Source organism: Canis aureus, chromosome 2 (genome assembly GCF_053574225.1).
Source record: "Canis aureus isolate CA01 chromosome 2, VMU_Caureus_v.1.0, whole genome shotgun sequence".
Lineage (NCBI taxonomy): Eukaryota > Metazoa > Chordata > Mammalia > Carnivora > Canidae > Canis > Canis aureus.
In genome coordinates, this window is record NC_135612.1 from 41,209,583 (window position 1) to 41,227,612 (window position 18,030).

At 40.1% G+C, this 18,030-nt stretch overlaps 1 protein-coding gene across 1 annotated transcript in view; it reads right to left on the bottom strand.

The window, feature by feature from the left end:
* ASB7 (ankyrin repeat and SOCS box containing 7) overlaps positions 1-18,027 on the bottom strand; it is a 49,997-nt gene extending 31,970 nt beyond the window's left edge. The window contains exons 1-4 of the mRNA XM_077869647.1: positions 17,290-18,027; positions 17,044-17,138; positions 10,166-10,287; positions 8,041-8,302 (exon numbers count right to left, since the gene is read on the bottom strand). Coding sequence (XP_077725773.1) covers positions 8,041-8,251 — 211 coding nt within the window. The 5' untranslated portion in view covers positions 8,252-8,302; positions 10,166-10,287; positions 17,044-17,138; positions 17,290-18,027. The remainder of the gene's footprint in view (positions 1-8,040; positions 8,303-10,165; positions 10,288-17,043; positions 17,139-17,289) is intronic.
* Positions 18,028-18,030: the final 3 nt, after the last annotated feature.

Genomic DNA, 18,030 nt, shown 5'->3' on the forward strand with positions numbered 1-18,030 from the left:
AATTGCTTCTTACGGATGAGCAAATAAAGTGGTTTCCTAAGATGGAATCTATTCCCAGTGAAGATGCTGCAAAGACTGTTGAAATGATGACCAAGGATTTAGAATGTGACATAAACTTAGTTGAAAAAGCAGTGGCAGGGTTTGAGAGGATTGACTCTAATTTTGAAAGAAGTTGTGGGCAAATGCTATCAAACAACATCACATGCTACAGAGAAATGGTTTGTTAAAGGAAGAGGCAATCGATGTGGCAAACTTTATTGTTGTCTTAAGAAACAGCCACAGCCATGACAGCTTTCAACACCACTACCCAGATCAGTCAGCAGTCATCAACATCAAGGCAAGACCCTCCACCAGCAAAAACATTAGGAGGGGTTGAAAGCTCAGATGATGGTTAGCATTTAGCAATAAAGTCTGTTCTAATTAAGATATATGTATATGTACATGTGTATACATACACACACATATATATACATATGTGTGTATACATATATATATGTATGTATATATTTTTATTTATTTATTTTTAGGGGTGCCTGGGGTAGCTCAGTTGGGCTAAGTGTCTGACTCTTGATTTTGGCTCAGGTCATGATCTCAGGCTTGTGTTGGGCTCTGTGCTCAGCAGGGAGTCTGCTGGAGATTCTCTCCCTCTCTCTCTGCCCTGCCCCTGCTGATACACATTCTCTCTCAAAAATAAGTAAGTAAATCTTTAAAAGGAAAGGTCTGTGTATACTTTTAAATATAAGGCTACTGAACCCTCAACAGACTATAATATAGGTAAACATAATTCTTATATGTACTGGGAAACCAAAAATTCATTCACTTGCTTTACTGTGATAATTCACTTTATTGCTGTAGTCTGGAATAGAACCTGCTGCATCCCCCAAGGTAGGCCTGCAAACCAGCAAAATGTAATTTATCTGCACAAGCTTGTTTGACATCTGTGAGGTCTAACATGGTAGCTACTCACTCAGCTACTGAGCACTTGAAACATGACTACTCTTGAATGCAGAGCTGAATTTTTACATTTCATTTCAATGTAAATAGCTACTACAGACTGTCCAGGTTTAAACAAGAAAGAGAACCTTCCGCATCCCCTTTTGAAATATGGACAGTATCAGCTAACCAAATGAAACTCACTCATTTTCTCACTGAAACTGGATTCCTGCCATAGTGGCAACCGGTGTGGCTTTGCACAGCTGCTCCCTAACCAGGCTTCCAAGGTGGTCACATTGAGGAGACCACAGCATGGTCAAAGACCAGACCGCCTGTTTGCTCTGAATTTTGTTAACATTGTGTGCTCACTCATTTATTGATGGTTTTACTGTGCAGATGAACAGATTTAACAGTAGTGAGTCTTACTAAACATCTATGTCCTGCTCTTTTTTTTTTTTTTTTCAATTGCATTTGGTTAACTTTCCCCTGCTCCTTCAACCAATGGCAACCAGGTCCTGAGGCCCCATATGTCTGTTCCCTTGATTCCTTTTCACTGCCACTGCATGCCCAATCAATCAGCAAAGCCTGCTGGCTCCCCTTTCAAAATTTATTCAGAATCTGACCACTTCTCAGCATAGGGCTGCTGCTGTCTAGACTGAACCACTAGCATCTCTCGCCTGAGCTATTCCAAAGCTACCTGACACACCTTCCATTTATCCTCTGCTCCTCTATAATCCTTTCTTCCTCAAGCCAGAGTGAGCCCTTCAGTAAGTTCTCCTCATTCTTCAGTTGAGAAGCCTGCAATGGTTCTCCATTCTTGGTCAGGACAAAGTCCAAAGTTTTTTGAGCCTTCAAGAACCTACAGATCACATCAGTTGTCTCTTTAACCTGGTCGGCCCTCTCTCCCGTCGCTCTGTTCTTCCTGTCTTCCTCCTGGCTTTTTCTTCAAAATGCGAAGCATATTCCCATCCCAGACTGTGTGTAGGAACTTGCTTGTTCCTTTTACCTTTATAACATTCTTCTCCCAGATATCCTCATGGTTTAGTCTTCGCTTCCTCCAGGGCTCAACGATGGCATACTGGAGGTCTTCCCTAAATACTTCATTTAAAACAAAATCCTGTCCCTCCTTACTCCTTCTCTGCCTCAGCTTTCTTCACAGTGCTCATCACCACACTGAGTTGTACATTTCCCTGTCAATTTCCTCCTCTTAGAAAAGTTAATGCCATGGCAGCAGGGACTCTATGGGTCACTGTGTTCCCAGGCCTCAGAACTGTGCCTGACACATAGCAGGTGCTCAATATATATACATGTTTAGGGTGGGGTGCAGGGAAGTGCAACCACAGTCCCGATCAGGCAGCAGCAGGCACCCACCTGCTGCCTGAGGTCTCAGGCTCTTTCAAAAGATCACCTACTATCACCAGTGAGCTTAGTAAAACACAAATCTGTCTCTGCCACTACTGGCAGGTGGCTCAGCACAGTCCGCTGAATAAACTTGGATATGCTCTAATCATCCTGAACTATTCTCAGTTCATAAAACCAAACATGCCCCCTTTCTTCTTCTACCCTTCACAATCAGTGTCCTATGTGTTTCCAAAAATTCCACATCTCTATCCTTCCAGTGCCCATCCCTGCCTTGCTTTTCAAGCTCTCAAGTCAAACCATGCTTTCTCTAGTAAACCTCCTGTGCCACTGCCCCCAACTCCACCCCGGCAACAGTAGGGAACTTGTATATGTGGCACTTAGCTCACGCTATTGGAACCACACTGTCTCCTTACAGGTCACAAAGAATCATGGTTAAGACCATGGGTTTGCATTCTAGCTCCACTATTTATGGGGTGCATGGCCTTGGGCAAATTACTTCCCATCCTGTGGCTCAGTCTTCTTAATGGAAAAACTACTACTCACTCTCATAGAACGGCTGTGAAGAAACAGGCTAGTACTAAGTGCTCAATAAATGCTGGCTATAAATCTATCCACCCACTAGTCTATGAAGTGCCAGACAGCTAGCACAATGTTTGCTTTCTGTATCTCAGTGCCTGGCCCAGAGCCTGGCATATGGTAGGTGCTCAATAAATATTTGCTGAATAAATATATGAATAAGTGATTTATAGAGGACCAACTGGCCACCTCATTTAACTTTATACAAATCCTCTCTCTCTACTCTCATGGTGGGGGAGGGCATCAAGAGGGAAAAGGAAGTGAATCTTTGTTTCTTGTGGGTTATTTTGCTCACTTACCCTTTAGGATCTGACTTCATTTCACCTTAATATCCATCACAAAAGAAGCTTATTAAGAGAAGGGGGCCAATCTGACTAGAAATTTTCAAGCTCTGGAAGAAACCGTAGTTTCAGGAAAAGAGCAGGTATGATGAAGTCAAGCACCTTTCTGATCCCATCACAAGGCTGGCCCATTTTCAATCACTATTTTCCAAGACAGGATTAGTCTTGTCTCTATAAGGCTGGGGAGCAATTCTTTTAGATAGCTGACATTTGTCTCCTTGTTCTCTCACTGAGAACAAACCAGATATGGGTTCTACCCTCAGGAAGCTCCCGACCAACAGGAGTTAAATAGAATACTACAAGAATAAATCATTAGGCTTGTGATAGGAGCTATAATAAAAAGGTACAGAGAATAAAATCCCATAACAAGTCTGGATGGTAAGAGATTTCCCTGAGAAAGGGGTATGGTAAGAGTTGACAGAGAAGTGGGGGTGAATGACCTGAGGGTGGCAGCAGTGGAATGAGCAGGGGGGCTCAGCAGGTCCTGCACAAAGGCATCTGAGCTCCGTCAATCTGATCGAACAGAGAGGGACTGTGGCTCAAAGATGAGCCTGGAAAGATACTGCAGGGGCGCCAGACATCGCAGGGCCATGTAGGTCACAGAAAGGGCTTTGACTATTACCCTGAGAGAAATGGAAAACTTTAGTTGATGGATTTTTAAAGGTAAATATTTGAATTTTCAGATTTATCACCAATCACTCTGTTCGGAGACTGGCTGGGAGGGGGCAAGCCTAGAAATAGGATGAAGAGGAAAAGCATCACTTCTAGTGAGGAACAAAGTAGGGCAGTGCCTCCAATGCAAAGAAATGTGAAGATATGGCAATGATTTAGGAGGAAGAAAGTCAAGGGTGGTTTGTTTCTAAATGGCTGGCATAACAGGCTGTGGTGCCATCCACACTGCAAAAGAACATGTCCAAGCAGCAGCCTGTGCTGTGTTGTGAGCTACGAACATACAGAGGCTTAACAGGCAGCTGGACACACTGGTCTAGAGGTCAGAAGGCATGCTAACAACACAGAGCACCTCAAAGCATTACATGAGGCCAAAGGGATGATGGAGAAGGAAGTTTCTTCTCCTGTTTACGTTCCCAAGTTGATACATAATGTGCTAGAGAAAAAATACATCCCAAACCTAATTCTTCTAGGGTAACAGGAGCAAATAAAAGATGCTATACAAAAACAAATGAGGAGCTTCTCCAAAATATTTCATGCTGTTGTTTTAAAATGTTATACAAAAACATAAAGGGCTAAGACTAGCCAAGATATCCTTAAAGAACAAGGAGAGGAGATTTGACAGCCTCCCCTCTGCCCCAGTCCTTCAGGAAATCAAAACTTATTATAGAGTACTATTAATTACATAGTATTATAGGGACTCAGGGTTATACCAACAGGCACTAGACTCCATGGAACCACACAGAGATGAAGATTTTATATCTGAACTGGAAGAACATAGCAATGAGGATAGAAAGGATGACTTAGGCTCCCTTTATGCGGAAAAAATATGAAATTGTACCTGGCCATCTCTTACTACACCAACCAATTCTGGATAGATCAAGAACCTAAGTGCCACAAAACTTTTCAGAAGAAGATACAGGCAAATAATGACCCTTTGGTATGATGTGCAAGACACAAAAAGCACAAATGGTAACGCAAAAAGAAAATAAAATTCACCTACATTAAAAGGCAGACTTCTGCCTGGCAACATAAAAAACATCACGAATTTGAAAAAGCTAAAAACTGAGAGAAAATTGGTGCAACGTCTCTCTAAAAAACAAGAATATACAAACAATTTTCTACAAATCAATACAAAAAGGACCAGCAAAGCAGCCCTGTCCTGCAATGTTTTGTTACTCAAATGTCACTCCTGGGGAAAAAAAAGAGAGAGAGAAAGACAGAGGCCAGCAAATCATACAGAGGAAGAGCAAACCATCTGGTGACAGACTCCTGGCAAAGGTGGGAGAACAGGCACGATCCTACCTGGTCAGTTAGGAGAGAGCCCTCCTAACCTTTGGAGGACAATTTGTTAAAAAATCTATTTTAAAAAAATTAACATACCATTGATTAACATCCCTTTGCACTTCTAGGAATTATCCAAGAGATAAACTCTCACATATGTTAAAAAAAAAAAAAAAAGAGTCAAAGACATTCTCTGTAATACTGTTTCTAGTAGCAGAAAAATGGAGAAATCAAAATGTCCAACAGTAAGGGATAAGTTTAAAGAAATTACATCCATGCAATGGAATCTGGAAGCGTCAATACAATGACAAGGATCTATCACTTAACTGAACTGCCACGTGAAAGAATCAAGATACAGAATAGACTATTTACAACAACAACAACAAAAAGGAACACGCTAGAAGGTGGAGCATGGAAAATTATGTACATTGATATGCACAGATTATCTCCACAGGGACACAGAAGAAACCGGTTAGAAGGACTGCCTCTGTGAAGAGAAATTAGGACGGGTGCTAAAGAGTGGAACAGTCCAGAATACATTTCATTTGGCTTTTAACTGCGTATGTGTATGTATTACATTCTCAACAAATAAAATCTCCTGCTGAGAAAATTTCAGCCATTCTAAAAAAAAAAAATAGTTTAAACAAATGATAGTATGTCCATATTAATAAATATTATATTTAGCAGCTAAAAAGAACAGAACAAATCTATATGTATTAATATAAAACAGGCACAAGATTTTTTGGAGGGTAATGAAAATGTTCTAAAATAACCTGTGGTGATGGATGGCCAACTCTATAAATATACTAAAAGCCATTGAACTGTATGCACATTTTAAATGGGTGAATTGTAAGGCACAGGAATTCTACCTCAATAAAAGCTATTAAAGAATATTAATAGACACACATGCGAGCACATACACACACACACAGCCACATGGAGGGGAGGGTGAGTGAGTAGACAGGATTAACTATAGCCCACAGGCCAAATTTGGTCTGCTATTGGTTTTTATAAAGTTTTATCAGGACACACCCACACTCCTTCATTTCCAAACTGTCTATAGCTGTTTTCATGCTACAAAGGCAGAGTTGGGTAATTATGCCAGAGACATCAGAGTTTGCAAAGCCTACAATATTTTCTACCTGGCCTTTTACAGAAAAAGTTTGCCAACCCCTGATAGTTTAAAAAAAAACTTAAATTGTATAGTTGAATGAAAAACAGCAACTGCAGGATAATACAGTCAGTAGGATATTACTTATGTTCTAAAATCACACACAACACAATATGACAATATGACATATCTTCTATGAATGCGAATAATAGTGTCAGGAAATGATCCCAAACTCATACGTATGGTTATTTCTGAGAGGGGGCAGGCAGAAAGGATTGGGAGTTGGGCAAAGGGGTCTTTGGCTTTACTTATAGTTTATCTGAAAACTGTTTTATTTAAGGAGACAATATTACCTGAGTAATTGAACATTTATTTATTTATTTATTAGTTAATATTTTAAAAGCACGGCTGGCAGCAGCAGGAAGTAACAGGATTAGGTTGGATTAAAACCATAAACTGTGATCTTGGTAAGCGCTGCCAAAATTTTAAGTGTTCTGATCCACATCCACCTTTCAGATTTTTTCCAATCTCTCTCCTGTTTCTCTTCCATCTTCCCTTCATTAAGTTCAGAAGTGAGCTTTCCAAGGAGTAAGGTAAAATGAGGCAGGAGCAAGAGTAGCAGGAGGGATGGCGGACAGCTTACAAAGGAGGCCCGGGACAGTGAATGAATGGGTCCTGTCAACGGTACCAGGGATTTAGTTCCTAGCATGGGGCCCTGGGTTGTGTGAAGACAGTCTCAGGCTTAACAGCGTCCTGCAATTAATTCCTGCTCACAGCCTCCATAGTCCTAGCTTTGCATAATTCACACGACCCTCACAAGAGCCCTAGGACTTCTAGTTTTCTGTACTTTCAAGTAGGTTTACAAGTTTGACTAGTCTTGAACATAGTACGCCTTAAAAATAAAACCAACTGACTGGCAAAGAGCAATTCAGGCCCTCGAAAGGCACATGTGTGAAACCTGAGTCTCAATATGGCTGCTTTACACCAGCATTTACAAAGATAAATTGGGTACAAATGATAAAATACATATAGCCCATTTCTGGAAAATAAAGAAAGCAGAAATTCAACTGGAAAAAAAGTAAACTAGTTTAGGACAATTATTAGTTGTTATTAATTATGGAAATTATTAACTTTGGGAACGGACAGTTTTTCAAAGCAAAAGAATAAAATGTCAGGGGTAGTTTCCAATGGTGTGTATTTATATAAAATGAGACCTCAGATAATCTGTCTTCTAACCTAGAAACTATGTACAATTCTAGTAAAGGCAAGTGCTCTAAAACAGCAATAAAAGGAATCATCCAAAGTTTGTTTTTTTTTAAAGAGGTAAATTCAAAAGACAGGATATCATCATTAAGGCCATGATATTTAAAGGGACCAGTGCTAAGTCTTTGTTTGCATGAGCAATTACCAAAGGGGAAACTTGTGTAACTTTCTAATTGTGGGTCCCAGAGCCACTTCTGCTTCTGAAACAAAAGCAACCAGACAACATGAAGGGCTTCTGGGAAAACCTGGCTATGTATAAACTACAGTTACAGAGGAGAAAAAAGCACATTCATGAAACTACTCTTTTAAACAATCTGTTCTTGAACAAAACTCCACATAATTCCAACAAATCTTCACAAGGGAAAGAACAGGAAGTTGGGTGTGAAGTTGGGTGTTAACCAAAGTGAAGTATAAATGTTACATACATGTGCACATATATTTTAAACTAAATATACTTTAAGTTTCTCTCTGGCAAAAAAGGTTTGCTGCTGGTAAACTCACCTCCATGTTCTAGAAATACTCGAACACATCTTTCCTTCCCTCTTGCTGCAGAGAAATGAAGCAGGGTCCAGCCATTAGCATCCCGGCCATTTGGAGAATAGCCTTGTTCTAACATCTTTCGTACTGTGTGAACATCCCCAGCAGCAACTGCAGCCTGAATCTGCAATTCTTCCTGGAGTTCAGGGTTCCTTCGACAATGGTGGTGTAACATCCTAGCTGAGTCCACTTTTTACAAAGGATTCATTAGGTCACAGGGAATAGGCTTTAAGGGGAAACAGAATACATGAAATTTAGAATACATGGCTCCTCACGATGTGTCTGTTAAATAGTACAGAATTTTCCATTGTCAAATCATGTAAATCTTAGTAATGACAGTTCATCCCCCTACAACTAATTAACAAGTAACTGTTATAACCAAAACTTCCAAGATTAAGATTATACAAGATTCCAAACAAAAAGCCAGGCATAAAGCTTTAAATTGCTGAAACAGGACATTTCTTCTGTAGTCTTTTGAAAGCTCAAAGCAAATGTCCTAGGAACACAGTAGCCCTATTTCAGGTATAACAGAAGGTGATGCTGGGCAGCTAGAAAATTCAAGACAACAGAGGAGTCAGAGGAGTTTGATTACCCTAACGCAGAGTTATAAACCAATCAGGATATATAGCAGATCACTGAATGAAATATAGAGTATCAAATGGGCAATTCACAGGTTATGAAGACTGCAGACCTTTAACTATGAGAGACAGGTTAAAAAAAAAAAAAAAGTAAAAAACTTTAAGTGAGTCCCCTAAAGTATTTCAATAATATCTTAGTTTTAGCCCCAAAGGGTGAAAGGTCTGGGGAGGAGGGGGAAATGCATGGGGTGAATTAAAGTAAAAGGCACGGATAACACATATTCTCCTTTTGTTTATTTCTTTGTCTTTCTGTCCTCCCCACTTTGCTATTTGATACACGATATGCCACCCCTTGTTTTCTACCACATCTTTTCCACTTTCCTAATTTCAGTTTTCCAGAAGTTTTACTCTATAAGCATGCAGAATACCAAGATCATACGAAATATTAGGAGACCTACTTAAAGTTTTTTACTTCTTTTTCCAACATGAAACAACCTGTTGATTCACCACATGAAAAAACTATTTTAAAGAAAAAGTAGTATATCGAATTTCTACACCCTCTATCAGGTCACAAAAGAGGTATGCACTCAGACTCAATATAATAGAAGATCTCCTTCCTGTGAAGAAAATCCAAATTGAATTGGTAAAAAGCAGAATCTTACACGTGTGCGCAAACACTTTTCCAGTGCATTTTTAAGTTACACAGCTTACAGAAGCTTAAACTAACACACTTGTAAGAAGCCAGTCCATCTGGACTAATTTTAAGGAATAGATTAGACTCATCTCCTAATTAGCAGGCTTCCATTTCTAAAAATAAAAAATTATGTGATAAAGTCCTTTAAAGACATTTTGGTCTCCTATGTAGGTTAGACATCTTGGGATAATCCTGTTACCAATAATAATTTATCTTGTAAAACTTCTAGTTATAGATTGCATAAAGGTAAACTTAAGCCTGACCTAGGTCAAACTGTCACAGCTTAAGAGTGTAATCAAATATCCTGTTGTTTTGTACATTGAAAATGGTTATTTCAAACTCATGAGTATTACTGTTAAGTAACAGAAGTTAAAATGAGAAATTTCCTCACAATTTGTTTTCTTAATAAACAGGATTTCCCCCTTATCTCCTCACTTAACTCCTTTTTCAATCAAAACTATAAAATTAAGTCTTTTGTTTCAGAAATTTTGAAACCGAAAATCCTTTTGGAATACGTTTTTGCTTATTTTTAGAATTATACGAGAAGATGTTGAAGACCATTACAAACTAATGAAAACTACTACTATGTGCTCAAACCAATCAACTTTAACATTTTTTTTCCTTAAAAATGAGACGATTATCTTTGCACTTAAATGAGGTCTATTATGCAAGATCCAATCAATTTTGGAGCAAACCTGGATTTTGTTTGAGCAAGTGTTGTGTTTAGTATATGTTAGCTGATTTGAAGGAAAAACAAAGGCTAAGTGGATTTTTCACCCAGAACTGCCCAAATGACCAATGATGATTAGTCACTTACCTTATAGAAGAATGTCCCTTCTCCTGATATGTGGTTTGCCTAATAACCATTGTGCACATACAGCATTGTGAGGAGGAGGCTCAGGGGGTATCCAAATTGCAGCATGAATGACCTTTCTTAACCTAAAAACAAATATCAATTATGGGAAGACTCCCAAAAACAGTAAAAAATCTTACAACTGCCTACACAGTCTACCTTTGGATGAATTTAAATTTTAGCACTTTATAACAAACTTACAGAGCAAAAACTCAGATCAATTCTTAGAGAAAAGGATCCTGGTACCTACATTAATCTCCAAACTGGTAAAGAATATGGTTTTTATCAGGAATTTTTTTCCCCTAAAAAGGACAGTTTTTTGAAAAAGAATAAAGATAATTTAAAAAATCACACATTTGGAACTTGGATGCAAACACATGTTCCTATTATTTTTTGCTCTATTCAGAGCATATTTTCAGACTTGCACATCTGAATTACTTTTTAACTGATGCTGTTAGGCGCTTGATCTTTCTAAACATGACAAAAAAACAAAAGCATGTGTTGATTCAATACAGTAAGTGGACAGCACCAAAATGGAATCTATGACAACTAAAAAGGATATTATTTATGTCTTTAAATGCTGGTTCTTCGTATGCCCAAAAAGCACTGTGTCAATCATCTTGAAATTTTATTCCTTTACGTATACATCAAACTAGGTAAAAGATTAACATTTCTTGTCAACTTCTCCACATGAATTTTGAAAAAATTCTCTACAGGTTTAAGGAAAAGGGTGTTTTCTCCATGTAAATTAAATCCTAGGTCTGTGAATTCCACTAAGGTTAAGAGCACATGCTAAGTGACTTGCACACAGTACACTAGAATCACTCTTAAGAATTACTCACTAGAACTGCCACCGCCTTCCCCATGGGGTGGCGTGTGCTACGCCCTATGTCACTTAAACAGGAAAGATCGGACCACCTGGCAACTCGACAGGCTCTAGCGAAGAGTGGCAGTCACAGGGGCTGCTGGGTGCACACCAGAATTTTCAACCAAACCAAATCAGTACAGTCCACTTTGACTCTTTCCTTTTTCCATACATTTTTTTTTTCCCTCATCAAACTTTTCAAGGAAGGCCAGAGAGTTGGCCAAGAGGCGCTTGGAAATAATATTTGACTTACAACTGCCTACTGTTTCTAAAAAACTGAATTAGACATAACAGAACAGCTCCTACTACAGGGCCAGCTGCAAAAAAAAAAAAAAAATACAGAACCATCCTTATAGAAATGCCCAATTCTGAGAGTGGGGCAAGAAAATACACATGTAAGGTGAGCCTGGGGCATCTCATTGTGCCAAAAAGGAAGTGCTCAAAGAAAAATGCAGTGATGGGGGTATGTTACAGGAGCACAGGAGCCAACTAAGAGAGCTCTCATCAGCCAAGACAGAACAATTTGAACAAGATAATCAAGTTGGATTCTAACTCAAAGTACAGAATAAATATCAATATGCCCATATTGCTATAACTGGTTGAATAAATAAAGGAAGGGAGGAGAACCAAAATCTCCTGTGCATAATTCCAAAGATTTGTATAGATGCTCCCTACTCAAAGAGTAGGGCATAACTTCCCTCCCCTTTAGTGTAGGCCATGCATAGCGACCTCCTTCCAAGGAGGATAGCATGGAAAGGAAGGGAAAGAGCAATTTTATGGTGAGAAACCTGAAAAACACCATCCTAGCCCAGTGATCATGATTAACAGCAGCAGTGCCAAGTTGTGTTATGAGTACAATATGAAGACAACAGCAATTTTAACTTGGTGATCTTTCTCTCCAAAGCCCATAACCTCAGTCTAATCTTGAGAAAAATACCAGACAAATTTCAATTGAGGGACATCTACAAGATACCTGACCAGTACTCTTCAAAATATCAAGGTCATCAAAACACAAGGAAGGCTGAGAAACCGTCATGGCCCAAAAGAGTTTACATGACTAAATGTAATATGGTGTCCTAGATGGTAACCTGGAACAGAAAAAAGCATTAGATAAAAGCTAAGGAAATCTGGATATGGATTTTAATTAATAATAATGTTCACTGTTGGTTCATTAACTGTGAGAAATGCATCTATTAATACAAGATGTTAGCAGAAACTGGGTGTGGAGTATACGGGAATCCTGTACTATCTGTGCATGTTTTTTCTATGAATCTAAAACTATACTAAAGATTTGTTTAAAGAAAGCCTACTGAGATATCCAGTGATGAGCCTCCAGCATTTTCCACAAATGAACAGGAGATTGTTTTCTACATTTCAGGTATCAATACCACTGGATGCCTTGTTTCTAAGGGTGTCTTGGTATCCCCTGCCTCCCAAGAGAAGCGGAGCTGGCCCTTCATGGTTTCAAGCCTCTAAGAATCCTTGTTCTCTTACTGCCTTCCATCTACTCATGGAGGAAGATGGGGGGTGCATAGGGAGGAAGACAAGCAAAGTGGGAGTGGGGATGGAGAAGAATATGAAATGGTATTAATTTATTAGTGGTATCAAGAAAAGGCTGTGATAAAAGATGAAGGGACTGTTTCTCTCCACAAGAAAGGTACACAAACCACAGCAACTTGTGATAATGCTGTCTGGGCTCTTTGGTCACACAAATGGAAGTCCACTGAGTGCCTGACATGTGTTTGGCACACGGCTGGGCCTTGGCCACTGGTGTTACCTCTTGGTAGAACTTTTAATAGAGAGTTCTGCATACTTAAATACCCCTAGAAACGTTAAGATCATTTTCTCTCTTCTAACAACACCAAAGTGCTATAAATAATAACCATAGGTTTAAACCAAAAAAGCACTCTTGTACATGCATCAGTCTTTGCCAGAAGAAACAAACATCCGTGTACCACACACACATAATTCCTGTCAGCTGCATCCCTTAAATTATGAAGGGCAATGACTTATTACCAAAATATCCACGACAATAGTCCAAGGCACCAGACAAGTAATACATTTGATCTTGGTGTTATACGAGTTTGCACTGAACAGGGTAGAACTATCCACTTATGAGTAAATTTTTTTAAAAAGACTATTGAACAGAAAAAGTTAATACACCATCCAGTGCTAAGGGTGTCTATTAAAAATTACAGAAAAAGTCTACAGATGAGATAGGAAAACAGTCTATTTCCCTTCAAGGAGAAGGTTGAAAATCTGAGTGCTCCTGGAAGTCACCTATAAAACATAAGAATATGGCCAAGGAGGCAATTTTCTAAAGAAATATATGTAAATGTGAGTTGTTTTAAACTAATGACTCAGAATGACTAAAATTCTGAGGGTGCAATCTTAGGAATGCCATTTCAGGTTCCAGTCAGAAAAGAGAAAAAAAAAAAAAAAAACACACACACACACACACAAACAAGGAAGACTTCAGAATTACTTATCAAAAGGAGCTACTCCCCGCCACCCCCCCGCCCCCCCGGTATATCGTTTTTATGTGAGGTTTCATTGCCTGGTAGTGTGTTGAATTGTGTGTTTAACTATTACGAGTCCATCTTTTCTACTTTACGTGGAGGTCAAAAGAAAACCATCCAGGCCTCTGAGCTTTTACGCTGGTGACCATACTAGAAACTATAAATTTAGGAATTAAGCTGTTACCAGTAAATTCCAAAAAGATGCCAAGTGAACTGCATTAAGGAGAAACCAAATTTCTTGCTTCACATAATTAAAAGAAGTTCATATTCATGGAACAGAGTGAAGTGTAAAATAACTACAAAACAAAATATATTTAAGACCTGTCTAAAATTGTATAAAACTTCTACCAGATCTGCCACATGTCCCCAGTTTCCTTCAGCATAAATGATTAGTCACTAATGGCTTTTTGCATATTATTTTCACTAAAAGTCCACACATTTTTTGGATTAAGTGATACAAATTAGAACTGTGCTTTCAGATTTCACACAAACTAGAAACAAGATAACAGCTTGCTACTCAAAAAAGGAAATAAGCAATTCTTTGTAGAGCAAACAGAGATCAGGCTGGTATGAAAATAAAATCAGCAACCCAAGATATTGGCTCTGAGGAACAAAAACCACCATTGGCTCACAGGTCCTAAGAGGAAAGATAGATGGCTGCAGCAACATCATAAGGCCCAAAGTGTGCCACATGGCTGAGGTCTATACTGACCAGCACTATTTGTAGGATTCAAGAGCCTGGAACCCAAAATAAAGTAGAAGTGTTTTTTAGTATCACTCTACATGGTCAGCATGGTGTTTATGTTCTAAAACAAGTAAGGGCATTCATATTTCCTCCAAAGTGCTGGGCCTCCGTATAACACAAGGGTGTATTATCATGCACAACTTATCTACAATTCTTATACGTTCCAGCAGAAAAACCAACCATTTTCGTGGAATGTGGAGGAGGCAAGAGAGGAATTTGTATAACTCACTTATCCAGGCTCAACTCAAGACTTAAACCACAAGAACTGTAACGGAGGAGGTCTTGTCAATATTATCTTAGTAACTCATGTCTTGCATGATCATGTCAGTGCCGAGGAAGTTTGCAAGAAGGAACACCATCAGTCTCTACTGAAGGAGTGTATTCAGTTGGGAATTAAGTGAAAGGCTGTAAGTCAGATATTAGGTATGCTTATATAAACTTTATCTGACTTCAGACTTTTTAGGAATAGTATGAAATTTCTATGTTACCAAAGTCACACGCAAAGAAAATAGATATTATATGTAGCATAATATTAAGCAATTGTGAACGGTATCACTTCTGGTATAAAGACAATTAAGTATAGGGCCACAGCATCCTCAAGATGCATCACTGAAATCTTCAATTAAAATCAGTTATTTTCCCTATATGACTATAAATCTAGACTTGGTTATCAAATAAATCAGGTTCTGGACCTTTCTTTCCTTTAAAAACCCATGTACCTGGCAAGCGAATTAACACAAAATTAACTACCAGGTTGAAAAAAATAAACTGTCCATGTTGGTAAATAATTACCCAAATTAAACATTTCAAATGTTCAGCATAACCTAGACCAAACACTCTCAATCATGCTAATATTAGAAACAGATGTCAACAATTTACATTTACATATATATTCCCTAATCTTAGAAAAACCGTCAAAAGCTGAGAGGATCGATGAAATATTATTTAAGCAATGAGAATGACCTGCCTAGCAACCAGGATAAAGGAGTGTCGTCTCTATACCTTGCATACTTGACTTGCCACAGACCCACTCTCTTACAATCTCAGGTGATAACACCCCTTGTAAATGAAAACATGCTAGAGTTCTATATCTAAAGTAGAAAAAAAAAATATTTATGTGAGAAGGTCTGAACAGAAAACGCATAATTCATTTGTACCTTAAAAACATACTTCAAGTATGTTAGCATATTTAAAAAAAAAACAATTCCTAAAGCCATCATTAGGCATTTCTCTGGTAATTTGCACATTTAAATAATGAAAATTCCCTTTAACTTGACAGACTTCTGCCTAGCTTTTACTGAATTGAAGTGGATCCCATGTACACATAAAGGCTGTCCTAAATGTTCACCGTGAACGTCTAATCACTGCTAGGTACTTATTTCCAATCTCATTCAGTAGCATACACTCTCCCTTTGGTGACCAGTTCCAGGTCTCAAGAACACAAATCCTCAGAGAACTTAAAAGTATCTTGACTGACGTCTTCACAATTAAAAATAATCAGGAAAGGCATTAATTTATTTTTGTAAAAGGCAGAAAGTCCAGTGGAACAGAGTAAATCAAAAATTTCCTAACAACTTGTTATTTTAAGTACTTCTTTGTATCTGAAATTCCCTAAACAATCTTAGATATTAAAATAACTCTGAGATTAACAAGTCACTTTATACCCCTGTTACCGGATGGCAAAGAAGTCATTCACTTGACTAATTTCTGAACTAACTCTTACATAATTTCCCTGATCATATTCCCTCTTTAGGAAGTACATGAATGTCCTACACTTACCTTTAATGCATTTTCAGAGGCAGCCACAAAATACAGCGGCAGAAACGTGATCACACGAATGAGATGCTTACATTTCAATCTAACAAATTATCTGTAAGGGTTTTGAAGAGATCTTATCTACGAAGAGTGCAGAAACAAAGCCCTAGATTCTAAAAACACCAAAACATTCCCGTGTTTTCAAACTCTTGAGTGTCAACTGATTAACAAAATATTGTATAAAGTTTTGGAAGTTCTTCTAGAAAATCTATGGTGCAACAAATATAACAGTTTCAAGACCCATCCACACCTGTCACACAGAAACACATAAAAGCTGCAAGAGTTAATTATGCTCAAGTGCTTCAGGGGCAAATAACTGGTTTCAACTATCCACACTATCCAGGTACACAGATTCACTTTTCACGAGAAAAAAGTCACATTGTCTTTCGAAACTCATAAATTTCAAGCCACTACTATGCCTTCCTCTACTAAACCCTTGTCAGTTAACTGAAAAGATTTTCTGATGAGTGAGTGGAGAAAAGGTGATAGGAAGACATAAGGGGAACACAGAAAATTGTGGTTCAGTTAAAAAGCAGAATCATTCAGAATTAACAAGCAATTAACAAGGAATTGAGGAATTCCTAAGAGAGTAAGGGGGAGGGGGGGCTACAAAAAGGTCTCAAAGTCTCAGAGCAGAGTAAATGGTACAGTGCACGGAAAGGATAACGCAAAGAACGGAAACACAAGGTACACAGAAAAAGAGGGAAATAGGCTTCTGAGAGAGAAGTTATTAGTTAAAATCTTAAGGATCAGGCACAGGCAGTGTTTCGTTCTTGCTGGGGAAACTGGGTGCCAGGAAAGAGCTGCATTTCCAGGTAACTAGGCTGAAAAGAAAGCAGTGCCTAATGAGGTAGGGGCCAGGAATAAACAATGGGGGAGGGGAGGTCTGGCTTATTACCTTTACAGAGGATGCTGATCAGAGGCTCTCGGCGGCTTCTCCGGTGGGCGGCTTGACCCCTTCGTGCTCTCTGGTCTCCTCCAGCCAGCTCAAACCTGGAACGCAGAGACCTGTGAGTGGGGCAGGGACCCAGGGGCTGTGAGGAAGGGGTTAGCCAAGGAAGAGTGGTAAGGGCAGGCGGGAAGGAGCAGGGATTCTCCCTCCCCAGCCAGCGCCCGGCCCCTCGGCGGAGGTAACTGACTTTACCTGTCTCCTCAGCTGCTGCTTCTCTTCCTCCTTTCAGGCTTCTCCACACTCACCAACTTCTCCATTGAACAAACACTCCAGGCAGGGCCGGACACGGGTGTTCCTGATCCTTCTCGGTGCCTCACGGCCCCAGCCCGGCGAGCATCCGGACAGCCGGGCAGAACGGAGGCGACGGTCCTGGGCGCCGGGCAGCCTCGGGGCAGGGGTGCAGGGAGGAAGTCCCGGCTCGGGTGGGGGGGCAGCCCCGGTCTGAGGGCTCGGAGCAGGGGCTGCCGCGCTCCGGGCCGGAGGCTCCCAGCTACGGGGGCACACGGGAGGTCTCCGGGCAGCGAAGTCCCAGGTCATACAGGGTCCGAAGTGCCAGCCGCGGGGGCTCCAGGCAGGGGGCTTTCGGGATGCACTTTGCACTGGGCCACCCCCGCCCCCTCCCTCCAGCACTTTGGGGTCACTGGGATGGGACCAAGCCTTCAGCAGCCAATCAGCGGCCGCATAGGAGCCTGAGCCCGGAGCCGTAAACCAGGTCCGGGGTGGGTGGGGGTGGGGGGTGGGGGCGACTTGGTTGGTTGGTTGCTTCCTTCTCTCCTCCTTACCCACGGCAGCCCCCACCCCTTGCCTGCCGTAAAGCCGTCTGCTCATTCGCGACAGTTAGGAGAGGCGTGCCGACCGAGGCTGGGACTCGTTTCGGATTGGTCTCGCTCACTTCCCCCTCGGCTTCCCCCTGAGGCTTCCGACGCTCCGCCC